Source organism: Triturus cristatus, chromosome 10, assembly GCF_964204655.1.
Source record: "Triturus cristatus chromosome 10, aTriCri1.1, whole genome shotgun sequence".
In the NCBI taxonomy this organism is placed as follows: Eukaryota; Metazoa; Chordata; class Amphibia; order Caudata; family Salamandridae; genus Triturus; species Triturus cristatus.
The window spans coordinates 272747194-272766803 of NC_140593.1; the positions used below are offsets into that span (position 1 = coordinate 272747194).

At 47.4% G+C, this 19610-nt stretch overlaps 1 protein-coding gene across 3 annotated transcripts in view; it reads left to right on the forward strand.

Moving 5' to 3' along the window:
- The window catches only part of CLXN (calaxin), a 253819-nt gene that overhangs the window by 75008 nt on the left and 159201 nt on the right, over positions 1-19610 (forward strand). For all 3 annotated transcript variants that reach the window (XM_085631055.1, XM_085631056.1, XM_085631057.1), the window contains one exon: positions 17152-17256. In XM_085631055.1, coding sequence (XP_085487181.1) covers positions 17152-17256 — 105 coding nt within the window. The remainder of the gene's footprint in view (positions 1-17151; positions 17257-19610) is intronic.

The window sequence follows — 19610 nt, forward strand, 5'->3', positions numbered from 1 at the left end:
ATACACGATCAGTGAATGGTAACCAAAATGTTGTCCAGAGCAAGGCCTACTGTTCACCCCTCAGTTCTGGTCCGGCGAGCCCTCCCCGCCAACCGCACCCCCCCCACCCCCCCGGCCCCGATCCCCAGGCAGAGTATCCAACCAGTCCCCAGCCGCCTCGGGACGGTCAAAAAAGTGCGTGCGACCATCCACCTCCACCCTCAGCTTAGCTGGAAAAAGCATTGAGTACTTAAGGTTCAGGTCCCGTAGGCGACGTTTAACTCCGAGAAAACTCAGTCTCTGCTTTTGGACCGTCGGAGTAAAGTCAGGGTAGAAATTCACGTCCATATTATCGAGCTTGACCGGTCCCTGTAGCCTGGAGGTCTGCAGGATAGCGTCTCTGTCCCGAAAGTTAAAAATCCGGGCAATGAGAGGCCGCGGCGGGGCTCCGACCTTAGGTCTTCCTCCAGGGACCCTGTGAGCACGTTCCACCGCAAAAAGTTTACTCAGCCCCCGGGGCTGGAGATGGGTGAGGATCAGGTCTTCCACAAACAAATCTGCCGCCTCCTCCTCCCGTCCCTCCGGCACCCCGACAATACGAACGTTGTTCCTCCGGGCCCGACCCTCGGCGTCCTCCAATCGACGGTCCATCATGGCGCTCGCCTGGCCAAGCCGGTGCACCTCCTTTTGAAGGGCCGCCACGTCTGTAGTGAGACTCGAGGTGGTGTGGGCCAGGGAATCGACCCGGTCATTTGTTTTAGACAGGTCGGCTCTCACCAGGCCCACATCCACCAGGGCCGAGTCTATCTTCTGCGCCAGAGTATCAAAGCGCTGGTCCACCGAGGCCTTCATCTCGGCAATGGCGCCCATGACGTCCCGGAGGGTCAGATCCGCGGGCTGAGCAGACGCCTCAGCCGGGCCCGCGGGGGATGTACGCTGTGCCTCTGGGGATCCCTTCTGGAGGGTGTAGCGGTCCATACTGTTTGACTGATGTGCCGGGCCGCGGCGGGTCGATTTCACCTTTGCCCGGTCGCCATCTTGCTTTGTGGACATGTCGCACTCCCAAAGTCGTGCCAATCTCCTCGAAAGGGCCGATAAACCAGTTCACGGGTTCCGGGGGGGGGTGACCACTGGACCGCAGGACAACTCACAGCCGGCGGGTCAGCCGGGCACCGGGACAAGGCCACACCACCGCACCCCGCTCCGCAACCCTACCTCGCTTGAGGGCAAGGAGGGCGCAAAAGCGAAAGTGAAAGCGCGGGGTACGCGAGTCGCCCAGCCCTGCCCGCCGCTGTTGTTCGCTTTGTCCCCGGATCGCCCCACAACTCCAATCCGGGGGGCCGGCGCGGAGAAGGCCGCAATCTTCGATCGGTGCTCCCACCAGTGTCCGGGGTCCGATTCGAAAACGGAAAACGGGTGCCGCCTCAGCTCGGGTACACAGACACAGTCCCCTCATCAAAGACAGGATATAATCAGGATTAATTCAGGAGGTCGCGGAGGTCCTCGGGAGCTTCGCACCTACGCGGCCATCTTGGTTGCGCGCTAGCTCCTATCAGTTTTTTAAGGATGGTCTTGATTGTTCGGTTGTACCTTTCCACCAGACCATCTGTCTGGGGATGGTACACTGCTGTTCGGATTTGGTGTACTCCTAAAAGTTTACACATTTCCTTCATCAGTTTAGCCATGAAAGGAGTTCCCTGGTCTGTTAAGATTTCCAAAGAAAAACCCACTTGTGAAAAGAAAGAGATCATAGCCTGGGCTACGGCTATTGTGGTCATGCTGGTGAGGGAAATGGCCTCGGGATAGCGGGTGGCGTAATCCACCAAAAACAAAATATACTGGTGTCCCCTTGCTGATTTTACTAGTGGTCCCACTAAATCCATACCCACCCGCTAGAAGGGAATGTCAATGATGGGCAAAGGATACAGTGGTACCTTTCAGTCCCTGGAGGGATTTATCAACTGACACTTGGGACATGCTGCACAGAATCTGGCGGTCTCCTGATACACTCCTGGTCAATAAAACCGGTCCAACAGGTACTTTAACGTGAGTTCTTGGCCATAGTGACCCCCTCCCGTTTGGCTGTGGGCCAACTGTAACGCCTGTTCTCGAAATGCAATCAGGATTAGCAATTGTTCAGACTTTTGTCCAGGACCTCCAGTAGCCCTATACAGCAGACCTTTTTTTATAAAAAAATAAGGGCCTACCTTGTCGTGGTCGACTTCCTGTACTTGCTTCCAGGCCTGTAACAAGGTGCTGTCATCTTTCTGAGCAGTTCGAAAGCTCCGAGCAGGAGTGTTTCCATCATCTGGGGAAGAGAGCATACATGAGGACATAGCATGGCAGGCATACGCGTAGTTTTCTCTATCTCTTCTCACTACGGGTTTTCTTTTCACTGTCTCTGGGGCTGACTATAGATTCAGTGCAAAACGGGGCTTCCTGTAGCCATTCTACCTCAACCAGCTGTGTGATAATGTCCCGAAGAGTCACGGGTTGTGTCATCTTCAAGCCTCAGACGACTATCCCACTTCTGACACCACTGTCGTGAGTTGACCTCTCAGAACCTGAAACTAATCCTCTCTTAGTTTAATCAGTACCAACCCAGAGCGCTGTGAGGACCAAAGATGTGGTAACACCTTTGTAAATTTATTTGAGGGTGAACTTAACAGTCTTAACTCGGGGACACAGTCTAAATGTACAAGGGTGTCCAGAAATGAACAAGGAACAAAACATAACAAGTCCGGTAGCCACTCCACAGGTCTCCTTTCTTCAGGTAGCTTCCCTTCAGCTCCTTGGTGGTTCCCTGATTTGCTTGGTGTCCCCAGAAGAAAAGCAAAGAAACACAAAACAACCACCGGTCAGTTCTAATGCTTAAGTTTAGATATATGTTGTGCTGACCCTCCACCGGAGCAGACTATAACCACGTTTTGTGAGGGAATGGGGACGTGAGGGGAAAGAGCGGTCCTAACTAGTGCCCAACTTAGGTAGGCCGTCCCCCTTATCTCCCCTCCTCGCCAACCTTTTCCAAAAGTGAAGGAAGGGCACTTGCCTGAAGCTACGGTCCTCTGGGACCGTAGCGTGGGGTATCTCAGCGTCCTGCTTCTCCTGGGGACGACCGGATACAGAGGCGATGTAGGCTGGGGTCCCTGCCCCTTCGGCTCTTCCGACTCCAAACTCCACTGGTTCTTTTCGCCTCCCGGCTCTTCCGACTGGCACTGGTCCCGACCTTCCGCCGCTTCGCTGTCCCGACCTTCTGCCGCTTCGCTGTCCCGACCTTCCGGCGCTTCGCTGTCCTTTCTCGTCTCTCCTCTGCCCTCCTTTTTCTCCCCGTCCTCTCCTCCTCGTCTCGGTGTCTCTCCCCTTCTTGTTCCGGCGCGCGACGTCAGTCCCGCGTCGGCCGGCGTGTCTAGTACGCTAACCTCCTTCTCTGGCTGCTCTGCCTGGGCGCCATCTTGAAGGGCACGGAAGCCTCGTCTTCCGAGATGCCCGTATTACACTGCCTTTCTCCTCGGGATGGACGATCGGGCCATTCAGATACAGGGAATCGGGAGAGGTAGTCCGCGTTACCTTGCAATCGTCCCGGAATATGCATAGTCTGAAATGAAAAGGGCTGTAATGCTAAGAACCATCTCAGTACTTTGGTGTTGGTATCCCTATTGGTAGCTAACCAAGTCAAGTGAGCATGGTCTGTTAGCAGACCTCCTTCTCTGGCTGCTCTGATATGGGCGCCATCTTGAAGGGCACGGAAGCCTCGTCTTCCGAGATGCCCGTATTACAGCAAGCAAGCACACTTGTGACATTATACATTTGACTTTGTACTCCAACAGCCCCGGGAATGGTCTTGGGGAAACACAGGCGATAGTCAATTCGGTAAGTCTAGCCATTTACCCCACACCTTGCGATGTTTGGCCGGACAGCCCCTGGCTTCGTATAGAGGAAGTTACTGCATAGCGCACCAGTCACCCCCCTGCGCCATTGAGAGACCTTGGGTGGGGAGGGTTTTTTCCAAGCATTGCTATATCGCGCTTGGCTACTACCAGGGCAGTGCCCAGGACTGTCTTATCAGCTCTCGACCCGTCTAATCCATCTGTGACCCCGAGTAATATATTTAGTGGATTATGTGGGACTTCCCACCCCAGTACCTCTGTGAGCTCAGTTTCCAGGGTATTCCAGTGTATAGTTATAATTGGGGAGGACCATTCCATGTGGAAGAAATCTGCACTTTCGTTTCCACACCTTGTACAGGAGGGGCTCGAGGTGAGGTCTGCCTTGTGTAGGGTTGTTGGGGTTTAGGTAGGAGGCATGGAGATAGTAAAGCTGAACCAGGCGAAGCCTGGCTGCGGTTGTGATACTTCTGGGGGCCATCAGAGCATCTCTCCAGTCCTCCTCCCCCAGAGGGCTCAGCAAAACCCCTCACTTGGCTCTCAACAAGTCAAGGGATGCTGGACCGTTGTTGGTCAGGGAGCGGTATATGCGTGAGACACCTCCTCTGCAGAGGTTACCCTTTGTGATCTGAGCTTCAAGGGGGCTGTGTTCTGGCAGGGATGTACCCGCTTGTATGTGTGTGTCTAGGGCATGACGGAGTTGCAAGTACCTGTAAAACTGGGATGAATGAAGCGAGTGTCTGAGTTGCAGGTCTGCAAATGAGCGGATATGATCACCGACCCATATGTCTACAAGCAGGGTGATACCGATGAGGTCCCAACTCCTGAAACCCTCTAGGCCGCTCACCTCCCGCAACCATGTGCCATGCCATACGGGCGTTTGGTGTGTCAATTTGCCTTTCCACTGAGTGTGTCGCAGGGAAGTATTCCATGCTGACAGGATTGCGCGAGTCACCGTGGGGAGATCCCATGGAATGGGTGATCCGTACATCATGGCTTGAATTTGTGAGGAATCCAAGTCTTTCAGTTCAGTTCTGTAAGCGCGATCTGACCACCCCCCATTAAACCAGTCATGCAGGACTAAAAGGCGGGTTGCAAGATAATAGAGGTGGAGGTTGGTGAGTCCCATTCCGCTGTCATACGGAGGGATCTTGCAGTACAAGAGCGCCAAGAGTGGTCGTCGGTCGCTCCAGCGGAATTTTGTGATGAGAATGTCTATTGTCCATGCCTCTGAACCATGTTAGTGGGAAGTGAAGCAGGGTATTCTGAATGATATAGAGGAATCGAGGGAGGATCATCATTTTAAATAGTGCTATTCTTCCCAGTGGATTAAGTGGTAGTTGTTGCCATTTCTGCAAATCCAGCTTAGTTCTGGTGACTAGGGGAGTCACATTGTGAGCCCAGGCTAGGTCGGGGAGGAGGGCAATCCAAATGCCTAAGTATTTGAAGGATTGCCTCCTAATGGGGATGGTGGACTGCCAGTCGAAGCACTCCAGTGAAAGATGGAGAGGGATTAGGGACGACTTGGCCGAATTCAGATGTAAACCTGAAACTTGTTGAAAGGAGTGTAGAATCTGCAGGCATCTGGGCCGGATCGGGCCAGGTCTGCTTAGAGGGCAATTTTGTCCTCATGCGATTCCCCCCCCAGTTCCAGCCCTGGACTCGGTTATCCGATCCGATGAGGTTGGCCAGAGGTTCCATCACCAAGGCGAAAAGGAGGGGGGAGAGAGGGCAGCCCTGCCGCGTTCCCCTCCTGATTGGGAAGGACTGTGGGAGGGTTCCGTTAACCAGCACCCGTGCAGTTGGCTTGGAGTAAAGAATGCGAACCATATGACGAAATTTAGGGCCCAAACCTGTGCTGAACAAGACGTCCTCTAGGTAACCCCAATCAGCCGAGTCAAATGCTTTCTCGAATTCGACTAGGAGGAGCGCCAAGTATGGGGTAAACCACTGACGATTGGCTAAGGCCAAATGCAATCGTCTCAAACAGTGTCTGGTGCCGCATGCGGGCATGAAGCCACATTGATCGGGGTGGACTAGCCTATTGAGGTGTGGCTTGAGACGTTGTGCCAGGATTGTGGCATATAGTGTGACCTCCGTGTTGATTAATGATATGGGCCGGTAGTCAGCATTGGCCATTGTGGGCGGTTGTGTTTTGGGAATTATGACAATTGTGGCCGTATCAGTCTCTGAGGGGAAGGAGCCTTTTTCTATGGCTCCTTCGTATAGGGTCGCAAGACGAGGGACAAATGTGTCATGATGTGCCGAATAATATTCTTGCGGGAAGCGGTCTGGGCCAGGAGTTTTACCAGCTGCAACCAGTGACAGGGCACCCTGTATTTCTTCGCATGTGATCGGGCTTTCCATACTGTCCGATTCATTCCCGGCGAGCCGGGGAAGAAGGAGATCTCCCAGAGCGACCATCTCCATCAGTGAGGATGATGGTTTCTGGGCAGAGTATAGGTTGGAAAAGTAGTCCGCGAAGGTTTGGGCCATTGCTTGGGGAGAGCGGTTAGTGTTGCCTCCTGGATCTTGGATCTCCGGGATGATGCGGTTTGCTGGGGGTATGACACCAATCTATGCAGCATTTTCCCGTTTTTGTCGCCCCAACCGTATACCCGCGCAATGGAGGAATGCCATAGGATTTTCGCAGAATCGAGAGACACCTGCCTCAGTTCATCACGCACCAGTGTCAGTTGGTGCCGTTGAGATTCATCTGTTGATCCAGTTGTTTCTCTCTCAAGCTGGTAGGCCTGGGATTCGAGGAAGACAAGTCTTTGGTCTTGTGCCTCCCTTTGTGCTTTAAGGCAGCTGTTGGTGAGGCCACGAATCGTGGCTTTACCTGCTGACCGAAGTCGCTGGCACCACCTCTTTGCACCTCCTGAGGTCACTTCCTGTCTTTTCATTCATTATGAAATTGGCAGGAAACACTCACCCAAGTTCACTTAAGGGAAGTGGGACAACTTATTCTCATCCTAACAAAACAGAAGGCAAAGCTTCAAATGAAACAAATTGACTTATGGTTATGTATTAAACTGCAGTAGAAATAATCAATAAAATCTGTGTTTAAAAAAAACAGAAGGCGAAGCTACACATTTGAAGACAAACGAGGAACATAATGACAACACATGATAGCATCTGATGCACGCTCAGCAGGACTGAATACCATGAATGTGGATCAAAGCATAAGTTAGTCTAGGCAGGAAGAAATTCGTGTTACAGCATTCATCTATCCTAAATATTACATCTGCCAGTGTTATGATTTCAATATTCAGAGCAAAATGTGACCTGTCAATAAGAGTTTGAATGTAAACTTGGACAAAACAAGTGGAGATCGCAACATGGTACAAAATGTTAAAGTATTTGACCCAAGAGGTTAGGTCAGTGACAACACAGAACAATCAATTTGTCACTATATTAAAACATTATCTAATACAGGATCAGAAAACTGATAAATGTTCTAAATGTGTGCCTGGGACATTCAACAGTAAGCTGCAAAGTGCCTAATATGTATCCATTTATACAAAAAAGGCTTTGAGAAGTTCTCACCATTCTTTTTAACTTAACATGATTGTCTTTAAGCACGTTCCACAAATGAGTGTATAAGATCTATTGGCCAATACACTGCTTCAGATTCAGGCACAGGCGGGACATTCTTTGTATTAGAAATTGACCAGAAGCTAGCTCTTGGATCTAGCTCGCATTAGATCCAAAAGTGTTATAAATGTGGAAGGCCTGGGTAGCTACTTACTGTACAGAATAGCTCCTGCTATACTCACTTGTCTCAGTGCAAACAATAAAGAGCCAGCTATTACACATGTCTAATTTCCATAGCACAACATTGAATGGTGAAATTTGGTTGATAATAGCAAACATATCTCTAGGCACTTAAAATAAAGTTTTGATATGGCATATACATTGCTGACGCGGGTGCAGTGAGCAATTTATGTAAACAGCATTTCTTAAATGTGTGGACCACAAGCACGGATGCACACACTTCCAAAGGTAGCAACTAGCCACATGTTTCTGAAAGCAGATCATCAGTTCATGATGAGACCACAGCCAAAGGATTTTCTCTGCCTGACTGATTTTTTCTATTAGAAAGAAATGCGCGCATTAGGGTGATTTAGGCTGACCACAAGGATTGTAAGAAAACGTATGCAGAATACATTTGGAAAAGTGTATTGAAGAGTGACAGACCGATTGTGGTGCCTAATCTTTGAGATAAAAAGGAAAAAGGCACCATGCAAGTGCTAAAACCGAAGACAGTACAACGTAATAGGATGCAGATTGAATGTATTCCAAGGTCCATGAGAAGGGCACCTTCTTAGGTAACTGCATACAGTGTACTTATATTTTTGGGCTTGTATTGTGTGCCCAGAAACTCCGGGGCGTGGGGAGGGAGTCAGAGGTTGAGTCTTTTTACATTTTTTCTATTTAATCATTTTTCCAGTTGCAAAAGATATTGACTCCTGCTTATTTGTTATGTTCTATGTCTGGGAACTAGGAGCAATTTTAACAAAATGCTTGCGGCAAACAGATTTGGGAGGAGGCTTATAAAAGAGATGGTACTGGTAGATGTTATGGAAAGGGGGCTATTGGTTGAGAAGAATAAGTTACTTACCTTCGGTAATGCTTTTTCTGGTCTAAAGTATTTGCTTGTGGATTCCTCACCTTTTGAATATATCCCATGAGCAGCATTCCACAAAAACCTTTCTCTATAGCTCTCCCACGTCGAAGATGACATCATAATATGAATGGCTCCGTCCGCATGATGTCATCCGAGCCATAAGATCATCTCATCCGTTTGCTGCCATCAGTTTACACCCATTTTGTCTGCGCCTTTGAGGCGATTGATGAACCAACAACATTTCCAATAGCATACGTAGTATACAGTAAAGGTCATATTAAGGAAATAACCACATGCAATTGAATTGCCAATTCAGTAGCATGCTTGTTAGTTATACTGAAAAACTCTCTCTCTCTCTCTCTCTCTCTCTCTCTCTCTCTCTCTCTCTCTCTCTCTTTCCCCCCCCCACCGTCGCATGGAAGAACAGGTACGGACCACAGCTTGTAGAGGCAAAATAAAGTGCTTTTATTTGGAGCAGATAGAGTTCATCAGCATTCTAGTCCTGAATGGGTCAGTACCCAGCCTATATATATATATATCCATGCAATGAGAAGCTCCTGCTGGAAACCGGAGACCCCAGGGAGGTGGCGCAAACACCGGCGGAGCAGCCGGCAAAGTAGTCCAACAACAGAGTTCAGTAATAAGTGCTCTCAGAGACCAAACCAGGATGTCCAAATCAAAAACGATTTATTACTCCATAAATCGAGACGTATATATATATATATTTATATATATATATTGGTACTATATCCACTAGAAAAAAAATTGTTCTTCTGATGGATACCTCTGCCTGTGGATTCCTCACCTTTTGACTAGAATCCACAAGCAGTCCTGCATTTGGAGGAGGTGCTTTGCAAAGGTTTGGAGGCAGGCCCAAGTTGCTGCTTTGCAGATGTCAATCACAGGGAAACCTCTATCCAAAGCAGAAGTTGATGATTTAGTTCTGGTGGAATGAGCTCTAATACCTTCAGGTAGCTCCTTCTTAGCCATGGTGTAGCAAATCTTGATGCACAGGATTATCCACCTGGATAAAGTGCTCTTGTGGACTGCATTCCCCTTCATCTTGCCGACATATCCAAAGAACAGCTGGTCGTCCAAACTAACCTCACAGGGTCTGTCCAAATAGAAACTCACTGCCTTCTTGGGGTCCAAACTATGAAGTCTCTATTCCTCCTTTGATGGATGTGGGGAGGGTAGAAAGTAGGCATGGTAATGGATTGTTCCAAGTGGAATGGAGTGACTACCTTAGGCAGGAAAGCAGCTCTGGTCCTAACCACCATCTAACTGCATGGAAGGATGTGAAGGGAGGCTTAGAACTAAGGGCCTGCAACTCACTCACCCTTCTAGCAGAGGTAATAGCAACTAAGGTGCACAAGCATCAACATCCTGAATACCGATTCCTTAATAGCGAAAAATAAAGAATCGCTAATAAGGAATCGCATTTCGGAATGCATGAACAGATTCGGTAAATCTTAGCGTTTCCTTAAAAATCGCTAAAATCTACCGAAAACTCAATAGCGATTCCTTAAAATAAATATTAGCAATTACCGAAATCGGTATTACCGAATTCGGTATTAGCGATTTCGGTATTAGCAAATTCGCTAAAAACGGGTCGCTCTAGAAGCGGGCTGATGACATCACAACCAGGAAGTCAACCAGCCCCACCCTCATTCACTGCCCTGAGGAGCTCACAGGAGGAGGCAGAACATACAGGCTGAGGCAAGATACTTCACCCACTGAAACCATCCACCCTACCTTCATCCAGGATGGACAAGGATGCACCTGCCACTTCAGACACACCCAGGAAGAGAAAGAGAAAGTTCTCTGACAGGGAACTTGAGCACCTGATCGAGGGGGTGAGCAGCAAGCATGACAAGCTGTTTGGGAAGCTGTCACTCAAGGTGCCCGAAGCTGAAAAGAGGAAGATTTGGCTTCGCATCAGGGAGAGGGTGAATACCGTAGGAGTGACGCCCCGCAGCATCGACGACCTAAAGAAGAGGTGGTATGACCTCAGGAAGAGGGCAAAGGAAAGAATTGCCGAAAGGGTCAAGGAGGCAGCTGGCACAGGAGGGGGGCCATCCACAGTACCTGCCAAAACTGCCCTGGAGGAGCTCGTTGAGGGGACCATTGAGCCAGAGGCGGTCGTCGGAGTAACGCAGATGGACATCTCCGGCGCAGCTACCACAGAACAAGGTAAGATGCATGCCTGCGCCCATACGCTGCATATCGTATACCCATCCCCATCCCCCCAGGACAATCACAGTGTGCAGGGAGAAGTGCATAACACATATACCCTCACATTAGTATTGCATCATGGGAGTCGTAGTCATGTCAGCCAAGTGTGCATGTATAGTCACCAATGCACAATAAATGAGATCAGCAGTACAGGGCCAACAGAGTGTCAAATCATGTAATTCATTGTAGGAAATAAATGCAGAATGACAAACAGATGTAGTCACCAAAAAAACTAACAACGCACTGTTTCATACACAGATGCATCTCCTGGGGATTCGGATGATAGTGAGCGCCTCATCATCTTCGAGACACCGGCAGATACCGATGGCGACACTCCGCAGGAAGGTCAATCCCCACCATCACCAGCGACAATACCACCACCACCACCACCTGCGACAATACCACCACCACCACCACCAGCGACAATACCACCAAGACGCAGGGCACATGTCCCCTCCCTGCAGGTGATGGATGCAGTCCCGAGTCCTGCACCCACAAGTGGCCAAAGTCAGACACGTTTCACACCGCCAGCACCAACACCAGCACGTGGCCAAGTGACGCAGCGGCGCAGGTCCATGCGCAGTACTGGCGAGGGAGGCGACCAGCCAAGGAACATCTATGGTGGTGTCGAGGCCCAGATGCTGCGTGTTCAGCGCCTGCAGTGGATACACATGGGGACAATGAACCTCAATATTTAAAAACTTGCAAAACATATGTGCACCCTAACTGATGCTGTGCGGCACATGACCACAGTTGTGGCAGAGGGCAATAGGGACATAAGCCAGAACCTTCAGGAGCTCACCCGTGCCATCCGAGCAGGCCAACACAGCGAGCGCAGGAGGCATAGGCAGAACTTGCTCCGTACCACAGCATCGACCAGGGCCATCACAAAGCTCTGTAATAGCACTGCTGTTTTGTCCCGCCGATCAGTGTCACTGCAGGTGGACCTCGGCCATTATTGTGGGGACGTGGCGAAGGCCTTAGGCCAGGTGACCACTGCAGTGGAACACTTGCAGTCAGGGACATTCAGTGGCAGCAACTTGGGAGGGGAGGAGGGCAGTGAGGCTGCATCCAGTGTGAGCAGCGTGTCGGTGCTGGAGACCTGCACCAGGAGGCGCAGTTCGCGCAGCTCCACAGCCACAGAGACACAGCGTGGTGAGGTGGAGGAGACACGCGATAGGAGGCTGGGTGTTCGTGGGAAGCGTCACTAGACATTCAGTCCTGCATCCCTGACCATGGTGGGGTAACCATGGGCAACTTTAATTTAGCCTTAGAACTCCTGTGATGCCAACGGTCATGTTTTTGCCCACAATGTGTGGGGGAACTCTAAATAGCATGTTAATGTTACATTATTCACATAAGTGCTCATGTGAAGTAAACAGTAGCACTCCTAATGATATCGTCATGGCTCATTCTTACCTGGCTCTGAAATGATGTTGTGTGATGTATGTTCGCCTCCCTTGACCTTCAGCTGTGTTTGGAACGTGTGCCTGTCGGTGTTGTGCGGGTGATTGATCATCCCGATAGTTGTCATTCCTGTCCACCTCTATGGGTATCCCCCTTCTGTTTGCAATGTTATGCAGCATGGCACATACTGCTACAATCCTGCAGCAGGTGTCTGGTTTATATTGCAAAGCACCACCAGTCTTATGTAAGATCCGGAAGCGACTCTTCAGGATCCCGAATGTCCTCTCAATCACATTTCTGGTGCTAATATGGGCCGCGGTGTAGTGTTGTTCCTGTGGTGTAGCTGGGTTGATGTAGGGGGTGAGGATATATTCCCGCAGGGCGTATGCACTGTCACCTACAGGGGGGAATCAAAGGCTTAGCGTCTGTTATGATGATACATGTGTGATACAGATGTTATGAATAGGTATGAGTACGCACCAAGCAGGAGTCCCTCTCCAAATTCTCCATTGAGCAGACGCCTGTGGATGCCACTGTGTCTGAATATATATGAGTCGTGTGTGCTCCCTGGAAATTGTGCCACTATGTCTGCGATGATGTGCTTGGCATCGCACACGACCTGCACGTTGATGGAGTGGTAGGACTTCCTGTTACGGAAGATGTACTCATTGGCTGAGGGGGGACAGATGGGGACATGCGTGCAGTCAATGCATCCTATGGCATGGGGGAATTGGGCCACCTGGTAAAATTCCTGTTTGGTGTGGTCCATCTGCTGTGGGGTTGTGGGGAAGCTGATGTGGGTATGTATCATTGTCAGCATGGCATCAATGAATTTACGGAAGAAGCGTGAAAGTGCGCTTTGTGATACGCCTCCCGCTACCGCTATGACCCCCTGAAAACTTCCAGATGCCAGTAGGTGCAGGCTGCATAGGACCTGGACGTGTGCAGGAATGGCATTGGTCCGACGTGTCTGGTGCTGCAGTAGTGGTTCTAGGTCGGCAATTAGGCGCATTATCATTGCACGATTGAGACGGTACTTGTCGTATACTCATCCTCATTTTGGCCAAGCAATGTAATGCGCACTCTGAATACCCTTTCCTGGATCCTTCTCCTGCGCTGTGCTGCTGCATTTATCCTCATCCTCCTTGCAAGCACGTAGAGGACTGCCATTTTGTGAAAGGAAACAGGGTCTCCAGGCCCACATTTTATGGCTTTCTGATTGATTAGATCTGCGGTACACTTGTGCAAAATTTCTTTTTGTTTTTACTTTTTCTGCAACTTTACCTCCTGGTTCTGATTCCCCTTAATCTGCTCATGCTAAATAGCTAATTTTGAGATTTTCGGTATTTGCGAGTTTTGATGCATTCTTTTGCGATTCTTTATTTGCGATTCGCTAATGCCAGGCGCTATTTGCATTTTCGGTATTGCCGTTTCTTTATTTTCCGATTCTTTATTTTAATGGGGATATTTTTTGCGATTCTTTAATTTTTCGCTATTGGTGTTGATGCATTGGGATCCGTTGTTTGGCACTCGCTAACGGGAGATTTTTGCGATTCTGTATTTTTGCAAGTTGATTTTTGCTTGATGCATGTGCCAGTAAATATATAGTTTTGAAGGTAAGAAGCCTCAATGGGCAACTATGCAAGGGTTCAAAAAGAGAACCCATAAGAAATGTAAGTACAAGATTACGATCCCACTATGGCATTATAAACGAAGTGGGAGGAAATGCTGATAAAGCAGATAGACACCCTTTAACAGTTAAAACAGTGCAACCTTGCTTCACCAGGGATAGCGCAAAACGTAAAAGATCTGATAAATGGGCTTTCAACGGGTCAGTTGACTTCTCTCCACACCAATTAACAAATTCCGTCCACCTGCCAACATCGACAGTCTTGGTGGAGTGTCTTCTGGCCGATAAAACAACGTCCACCACATCAGGTAGGACAGAAAAAGAACTCAGGTTGCCCTATCAATTTACAGGCATGATGGTGCAGGCTCTGGAGGTGGGGGTGTAGAACCTGCCCCTGCGTTTACTAGAGTAGGTCTGCCCTCAGAGGGAGACGGAGCGGAGGGCACAATGAGAGTTTAAGAAGGTCTGTGTACCGCACTCTTCGCGGCCAAACCAAGGCTATTATTATGACTTGGGCCCGGTCTTGGTTGGTGAATCTTCCACAGAACCTGAGGAATCAAGGGTATGGGGGAAACACGTAAAGAAGATAAAAGCCCCAATCTAACTGAAACACGTCCCCCAACACGCCCTTTATTGGATACTGGGCAGTGCGTGCTCTCATGAGTGGCAAACAGGTCTAACTGAGGAATTCCCCACAGCTCAAAAATGAACTGTACCACTTCTGGATGGAGACGTAACTCATGATCAGCTGAATACTGCAGACTGAGACTGTCCACACATAGATTCAGAACTCTGGCCAAACAATCTGCGATGATGCAAATCAGATGGTCCTGAACCCAGGATCAAAGCGGCAGAGCTCCTCTGCAGAGAAGGAACAATCTTACTCTTCCCTGTTTGTTGAAATACCATATCTCAGTATTATTGTCTGTTAAGACTTGAACTGACCGGGCGCAAAGGAAGGGGAGGAAGGCCTTGAGAGCCAAACGTATCATCCACAATTTCAGAAGATTTATGTGCAACAATCTTTCCTTTGGAGACCTTTGATCTCTGGATCTCCCAGATGAACTCCTCACACTAGAGTGGAGGCATCCGTTATCACTGTGGCCACCTGAGGAGGAGGAGGTTGGAACTGCTTCCCTTGAGACAGGTTGCTGAAACACCCCAACATGGCAGATCCGCCGCAGTGTCTCCAGAGATCCTGACTAACTCCGAGATCTTTGTTGTGTTCAAACCACTGCCTGCAGAGGCACCACTGAAGAGCCCTCATATGCCAGGGTGCATGGCTGACCAACAGAATGCAGGAAGCTAACAGACTGAGCAGCTACAAGTCGTTCAGGACTGGAACAAAAATCTCTATTCTGAAACAGCTGAATCATAGCCTGAATGTCCTGAATCCCCTGAGGAAGCGGGCAGGAACAATTAACTGTAGTGTCCAGTTCTGTCCCTATTAACAGGTTGTGCTGAGAGGGCTCCAGGTGCGATTTGGGTGCATTTATGGAAAATCCCAAGCTGAACAACAGTTGTGCTGTCAACTGCAAATGGCACAACACCATGTCTGGTGACTTCGCTTTGAGCAGCTAACCTTCTAGATACAGAAATACTAGAATGCCAGACCTTCTGAGATGGACTGCCATCAACGTTGTAAAGATTCGGGACAGCTAAGTCCCTTCTTCAGGGGAATACCTAGTGTGGTCCAACTTAGTTGAAATTCTGTATGTCTTAAGATGTAAATCAATCTCTAGTCAGTCTCTTGAGGAGTGTCAATTTATTCTTTCTTCTTACCACAACAACAAGTGTTCACAGTGAATATCGGTGAATTCAAACGTCAGTCCTCATGTTCCTAACCACGCAGCTGTCCCGAAATGCATCGGGCATGAAAAGCAACAGGATGTGCATCTAATGTATTACAAAGAATGTTATGCTTATATATTGATGTAAAGAAAGTATCAAGGTAATTCATGATCTAGAAATGTTTTGTATAGCACATGGATGATGTTTTGAGAATATGGTACCAAACACAATGAAGTAAGAGTATAAATGAACAAATAAATGTGCTAGAATAAAGAAATGAGTCAATTGTGTTTAGTACTGTGATTAACAAGTTATTTAATTTTGTAAAAGTGTACAGTGCACACTGCACTCAAGTCTATGTGCTTGTTATATGATGCCACTATAATTGGGCCAGGACATAGAAATGGGAATCACAGAGTACTGATTGTACATGGACACATTGGAGCCAATGTAAAACTTTCTTTGATGAATGTACCTTATGCTATTGCTATGTTAATTGTATGTTTACGTTATCTAAAACAAATAAATAAAAATATATTTTAAAAAAATTCAGTTTTCAATATAATATTTCCTACAGGCACCTTGGCAAAAAGCTCTCATGCCTCCTCTCAAATTATCACTACATTTGTCCCGGTTTTCACAGGGATTAGCGTCTCCAAACTGGATTTTATTTTATCATACAAACTTCACTCCTAAACTAAGGCATGCCACGATTTTGAGCCTTCCAGTGTTACTGCCATAGTGTGCTTTAAAATTGACCAGGTATCAGGAATAGCCCTTAAAAGAACCCAAAACACCCTGATTTTTTAAAGACCAAATTAACCTTCAGTCATGTAGGTCACTCCCCTAGAGGCAGCTGAGGGATAGGGTTATCAACCTGGTTCTTCGGGGGCATTTTCCTTTCTTCCATTAGGGCCTACTGCAACTTTGCCACACCCCTGTCTCCTTTGTACCTTCCAGGTGGTCCAGGAGGAACTGTGGTTAAGCTGAATCTCGAATGAAGTCAGTTTTTGAAAGTAGATTCCTTAAAGAAAGGGTAGGCAAGTGACTCTTCCATTTTGTCAGAAACTTGAAAGGTAAGTATCTTGTCTTTGTCAGTGCAGATATCTAACCAAGTGGACCTATTAAGAACTTGAAGGTTTGTGGGGCGTTGTGTACCAAAACAGTGTTGAAACTGCCATTCAATGATATTTGCTGCAGCAAGCTGTGATTTGGAATGTTTTGGCAGTCTGTACAATTCTTGGTGTGGTTGGCATAAATCCATTGCTATATATTCTTAATTTAGGATATATTATGCCCACATTAGAAGCTTTAGTACTCTTTCTCAATACCATCCTGTATATCTGCAGCTGAGGGAGCTGTCTGGGTGGGCTGGAGGGGATGGGAGTGTAAGAGGGATAATGCATGCTCTTTTTCAAATTTCAAAGTTGTTTATCTGTGTAATGGTACTCTCTTGCCTTCGCATTAAAATACATTTTCATTTTGACAAACCATACATATGATAAATACCTTACTTAAAATGACTAAAAATCATGTGAAAGATGCAAAAATGGCATTTTGCTCGTATTTAATAATGTGACTTTTTTTCATTTCAGTGTTTCGAGCCTTCGATAAGGACAATGACAGTTATATCAATGTAACGGAATGGGTTCAAGGCTTATCTGTATTTCTTCGCGGGACTTTGGATGAAAGAATCAAATGTACGGTATTTCTGGAATTTTTTAAACTAAATGTTCGTACTGTGTACGATAACTCTATTATATAATTTCTGCCTATGTGCTTGGTCCTGGAACACTTTATTAGGACAAATATATTTTTTGCAAATAATATTTAGAAAGAGTTTCTGTCTGTAGACAAAATGTTCTGTATTTTATTTTAATTAGAATTATAACTAATTTTTAACACCTATTTGTGCTGAAAAGCAAATCTAAATAATTCCTTATTTTAAAAGACAAAAACAAAGCTAGAAATGTGTCTCTACCATTACTGCAGGGGATAAGGAACCATCTTTTCATCACGTGGCCTATATGGACAATTGCGTGGGTATATTGGTGAAGAGGTGTGACAAGGCTGGAAACCTTAACCTAGTTAGTAGGAGACCTGGTCAGCATGGTGGTGCAAAGTGGGCTGAAATGGACAATGAGTGGCAGGAAAACACCAAAGTATAGCGAGCACATACAGAGCATGGCTTACAGTATAATTGTCAGTTCCCATCGACAGTGTCTCGCCCCAGCACATGAGGCACCAGCATTGCGTCTTCCTGTGAAATCCTGTGATATTGCAATATCTCATATTAGATCTCATTTGGTGGCCATTTTGAGCCTTGGCACACAAGGTCTTGAAGCCTCTCAAGATCTTGGTATGAGATATTGAGCTGCAGCCTTCTTGGGCTTTGGACCTTTATATGGCCTTCTGCTCTTTGCACACATGCTTTCCAACTCAGCAACTGGGTTGGGAGTACACATGCAACATGTGAGAGTTGAGACAATTTAGAGGTCCTGTGCTATGTTTGCATAGTAGTGAAGACTTCAGAGGGCTTCAACCAAAACTGAAGAGGGCACGCAGGACTCCATATTTGGCAGTAGGCAAAGCCAGTCTCTGTGCTTACATTGAAGCACTATATTCTAACAACAGAAAACCAGGGTATGAAGCAACAGCGATGGGACATTGAAAATAGGCACACAGCAGTAGCAGAGGGGCGAGGTGTGAAGAAACATTGCTAGGACAGTGAACGATTCAGTAGCCACAACATGAGCTGCATCTTGGGTGTGATGTAACATCTCTTGGAATCAGATTCATATCCTTTACAACAATATATCCTTTTGAACATCGAATAGGTGGGAGAGAAGTGAGTCTTGGTGGAAGATGGAGATGTATATCTCAGAGGGACAGTTAAAACTTAACATTGCCATGTTACTGCCTCAAGCTTTTCTACTGTCCTAAGGTGCAGTTCAGGATCAAGTTAGAGACAGGTCTTTGATTTGCTCTTTATTAGAAAGGATCCCATAATTGTGCTTTTTGGTTTTATTTTTCTTTATAAATCTTCTACCACCTTTCCAAAGCATTTTTTGTAAAGTAAATGTGAATAATATTAATTTGTTTCATCATAGCAGAAGTTTCCTTAGCCATGCCTTCAGTCACAAAGCCAGCTTTTTATGATCCCATGGTGGCAATCTGGCCTAGAATGGTGAACATATACTGTGTATCAATGTGTATATTTTGTCTTCCAGATATTCATCTTGTTGAGGAGTGTGACATTTGTCAAATTATGCTGTTTAGAAAAGTAAAGGGCAGAGAGGCAAGTCACCTGTGAGCTACTGTATATCTGCATTGAAAGTTCAGATATTTACCACTTTACCAAAAACGGTGATGGATTAAAACCATGATCTCTTGACTTGGTAAGAGTATTCTGCATCATTCAGAAACTCTGTCCATCACCACCCCCTTTTTCCCAAATCGATTTTATCCACACTCAGTGTGGGAGGGTATGCTCAGACGTGAGTCCCTTGCTCATTGCACCATCAGGATTCAGGCAAGCCGGGCCGACGAAGGCTGTGATGCCAGAAACCGGTCCCCGGAAGCTTGTTTCCTTCCCAGTATAAGAATTGGCTTGGTAGTTTGGTTTGCCCTGTTCCCATCATGCACTGGGACAGGTACAGACTAATTTGCATGTAGCCAGGTTCTGAGCTGGGATGGTGCAGTGAGCTAAAAAATGGTGATGGATTAAAACCATGATCTCTTGACTTGGTAAGAGTATTCTGCATCATTCAGAAACTCTGTCCATCACCACCCCCTTTTTCCCAAATCGATTTTATCCACACTCAGTGTGGGAGGGTATGCTCAGACGTGAGTCCCTTGCTCATTGCACCATCAGGATTCAGGCAAGCCGGGCCGACGAAGGCTGTGATGCCAGAAACCGGTCCCCGGAAGCTTGTTTCCTTCCCAGTATAAGAATTGGCTTGGTAGTTTGGTTTGCCCTGTTCCCATCATGCACTGGGACAGGTACAGACTAATTTGCATGTAGCCAGGTTCTGAGCTGGGATGGTGCAGTGAG